This window comes from Aplysia californica, unplaced genomic scaffold (genome assembly GCF_000002075.1).
Source record: "Aplysia californica isolate F4 #8 unplaced genomic scaffold, AplCal3.0 scaffold00689, whole genome shotgun sequence".
NCBI classification, from domain to species: domain Eukaryota; kingdom Metazoa; phylum Mollusca; class Gastropoda; order Aplysiida; family Aplysiidae; genus Aplysia; species Aplysia californica.
Window position 1 is genome coordinate 85,164 of NW_004797959.1, and position 3,328 is coordinate 88,491.

The window sequence follows — 3,328 nt, forward strand, 5'->3', positions numbered from 1 at the left end:
AGACAAAAAGAGTGAAAATAAAGAGCAGGAACCCAAAATTGTAGATCCACCTCAGCAATCAACATTTCCTCCTTTCGCGGCCATCTTACCCTGCGAGGCTGTCTTTTGTCGACACACTAGACCTCCGTAAAAGGGCTTTTCTCAATACAATATAACATTTAAAGGAAACATTTTATCCGTAAACTCAAGATTATAATATTACTTTTCAAAGAAATATAATTTTCAGACGTTTTCAGGTTGAGAATGGAATGAAATTATCTCAATTCACAGTTTGTAATTTGGGGAAGTCGTTGGAATTGTGCTGGTATAAGAAAATGAAATAAGTAAAAACAAAATATTCAGGACATTTTAGCTACAAAAACTATTTGAATGATTAAGAAAAATAATTATTCTTTTGTAATTCTAAAAGTATATAACATTAAATATCATTGAAAATTTAAAAAACTATTTTTGAATGCAGTCAATGTGAGAGTGGATGTACACATTATCGGTAGGAAAACTTTGTATTCAAACTGCAGGCGAATGGAAAAGCAGGGAAAACAGTAAAATATGCTTCTTTATTCATTTATTTAACCAAGTATTCAATAGAAACACGTCCCATTAGCAGAGAATAAAAGCTTAGCACCTAAATCTACATGCACTTGCACAGATTCGAGACGCGCAACGAAACGTCCGACATCATCCGGGCGAGAAATGCGCAGTGACGTAGATGCTCTCTCGGACGTCCGCGCGGCAGGGATATATAGCCAAGCGGATCGACGGAACGTCAGTTTGTTTCAACTCTCAACCAGAGTAACACAACGAATCGCACTTTAGTATTGTTAGTTTGACATTTCGCTCACTCACTCTACGATCATCAATTCATCATCATCATGTCTGACGCACCAGCTGCTGTTGCTCAAACCAAGACCACCCCTGCCAAGAAGAGGGCCCAGGGCAAGCCCAAGGCTCCCCCGGCTCACCCTCAGTACAAGATCATGGTCGTCGCTGCCATCTCCTCCCTGAAGGAGCGCGGTGGTTCCTCCCGACAGGCCATCCTCAAGTACATCATCGCCAACTACAAGGTCGGAGACAACCCCACCGCCATCAACGCCCGCCTCAAGACCGCCCTGAGAGCCGGAGTCAAGGCTGAAACCCTGAAACAGTCCAAGGGAACTGGCGCCGCCGGATCTTTTCGCCTGGGCGAGAAATCCGTGGAGAAGAAGAAGCCTAAGAAGGACAAGAAACCCAAGGACAAGAAGAAATCCCCCAAGAAAACCGTCAAGCCCAAGAAAGCTCCTGGTACCAAGAAGACACCAACCAAATCCAAGAAGACTGGTGACGTCAAGAAAGTTACCAAAAAGGCCACCGGTGCCAAGACGAAAAAGGCCACCACCAAGAGCCCGGGAAAGAAAAACTCTCCTGCCAAAAAATCGACAGCTGCCAAGAAAGTGGCCAAGAAAGCCGCACCCAAAACCACCAAGCCCAAGAAAGCTGCTGCTACCAAGAAGTAAATTTACTTCTCAGCTCTTCTTCCGCACCAGCGCCATTCGGTGCTAGCACAAGGTCCTTTTCAGGACCAAACCCCACTGATCCAGATGATTGGGATCTCAAGCCTTGAGTTAAAACCAAAACGTCCGTTCCTTTCTTCTTTCATTTTCTTTTCTTGGTTGAAACCTAAGCTGTTCGTTTCTCCCCACCTTCTAGTCTAGTCTGTTCTTAGTTAAAACCCGGACCAGACATTTTCTTGCTTTTCTCCGAGCTGAATTCTTTCTGTATTGCTGTTCTGTATTGAAACCACCTTGTTGCTCAGTTCTCTTGGCTTCCTTTTTGGGGGTCACTTTCTTTCAATTGCCTTTTTCTGCTTGCCCATTTCTGTACATGTACTGTATTCCTCAAGCTAACAACACTTGTAAGCACTAAATTATTTTCGTCTAACCCACCTGCCTTTTTTCAGGGTTCGAGACTTGTTCGGCCGCACGTACCTCTCTCAACCCCTATATCCTTCTACTTTCAACACTAGCCTACCTTAACGACTATTTACACTACATGTACTTCGCTGTTTTTCAGCGTTTCTATCTTTCATAGTAAAAACGCTATGTTACTTTGTAGGCCGGAACCTGTCCCTGTCCAATATATCATGTATATATTTTACATTATGACCTAAAACTTTGCCTTGATTTCCTCTGAGTTCTCCCATTTACTTTTTACGAACCTGTCCTCCTTAACATTTTTTAACTTTGTACATGTAAGTTTTATGCAGTCTGCAGCATTTTCATGGTCTCGGGTGAGTTTAAGTTTAATCAATGCTCTCTCTCTCTCTCTAATATATATGCAGTTGCGAGTGCCGTGAAACCTGACTAAAGCTAAAACTCTCTCTCTCTCTCTCTCTCTCTCTCTCTCTCTCTCTCTCTATCTCTCTCTCTCTCCCTCTCTCTCTCCCTCCCTCCCTTCCCCCCTTCTCTCTCTCTCTCTCTCTCTCTCCCTCTCTCTCTCTCTCTCTCTCTCTCTCTCTCTCTCTCTCTCTCTCTCTCTCTCTCTCTCTCTCTCTCTCTCTCCCCTCTTTCTCCCTCTCCCGCAAGTTTCTCGCTGTTGTGTTCAGTGTTCTGTTCAGTCGATTTGTGCTCTTTTTACTTGGCCTTGTCCCATTTTGGATCGCCCGCGAAACATCTACCATGAGAAGGTTGTGGGTTCGTTCTCTCTCTCTCTTTCTCTCTCTCTCTCTCTCTCTCTCTCTCTCTCTCTCTCTCTCTCTCTCTCTCTCTCTCTCTCTCTCTCTCTCTCTCTCTCTCTCTCTCTCTTTTTTTTTTTTTTGGTCTAATAAACACTGTATTCAGTAGGCCTGAATTTTTACATGGTGTTGCAGGAGGCTTTTTGCCCTTTCTCGCACTTGACATTTGACATCGCACATTGCGCGCCAAATTTGATCTCAAAATTGCGCTTTTTATCATTTTGTTGCTTTGCTTTAAACTCTTTTAACGCGCTCGAATGAAAAAAAGGATCATGTTTCCGTTTTGCTCCGATGCAGCGGGCAAGGCACTTCAATGTCACCACGCCACTCGAGTCGCGCCAAGAGGCCTGCCGTCATGTGCGCCATACGCGGTTGGTTTGTTGTTTTGTTGTTGTTTTTTGGAAAGTGTTTTACGGCGCTCGCAACTGCATAACATTATATAAGCGCGCAGGACACACCAAACCTTTCCAATTGGTAGGAAATTTTGAATTTCGCCCGGGTGGTTGCCGAAGCCTACTTTCGATTTTGAACCTCCAAGGGACCTTTAATGTGCACAAGTTGCAAACGGGCCCTCCGATATTTTTCCCCTTTGTCTGAGAAGGCTATGTGTATATCTTT

General features: G+C 44.1%; 1 protein-coding gene across 1 annotated transcript; it reads left to right on the forward strand.

The window, feature by feature from the left end:
• The first annotated feature begins 489 nt into the window (after nucleotides 1-489).
• Nucleotides 490-1,898, forward strand: LOC101856758 (histone H1.2-like). Its single transcript, XM_005108431.3, has one exon. The coding sequence runs from the start codon at nucleotides 873-875 to the stop codon at nucleotides 1,491-1,493; it is 621 nt and encodes a 206-aa protein (XP_005108488.1). The 5' UTR covers nucleotides 490-872; the 3' UTR covers nucleotides 1,494-1,898.
• The last annotated feature ends 1,430 nt before the right edge of the window (nucleotides 1,899-3,328 follow it).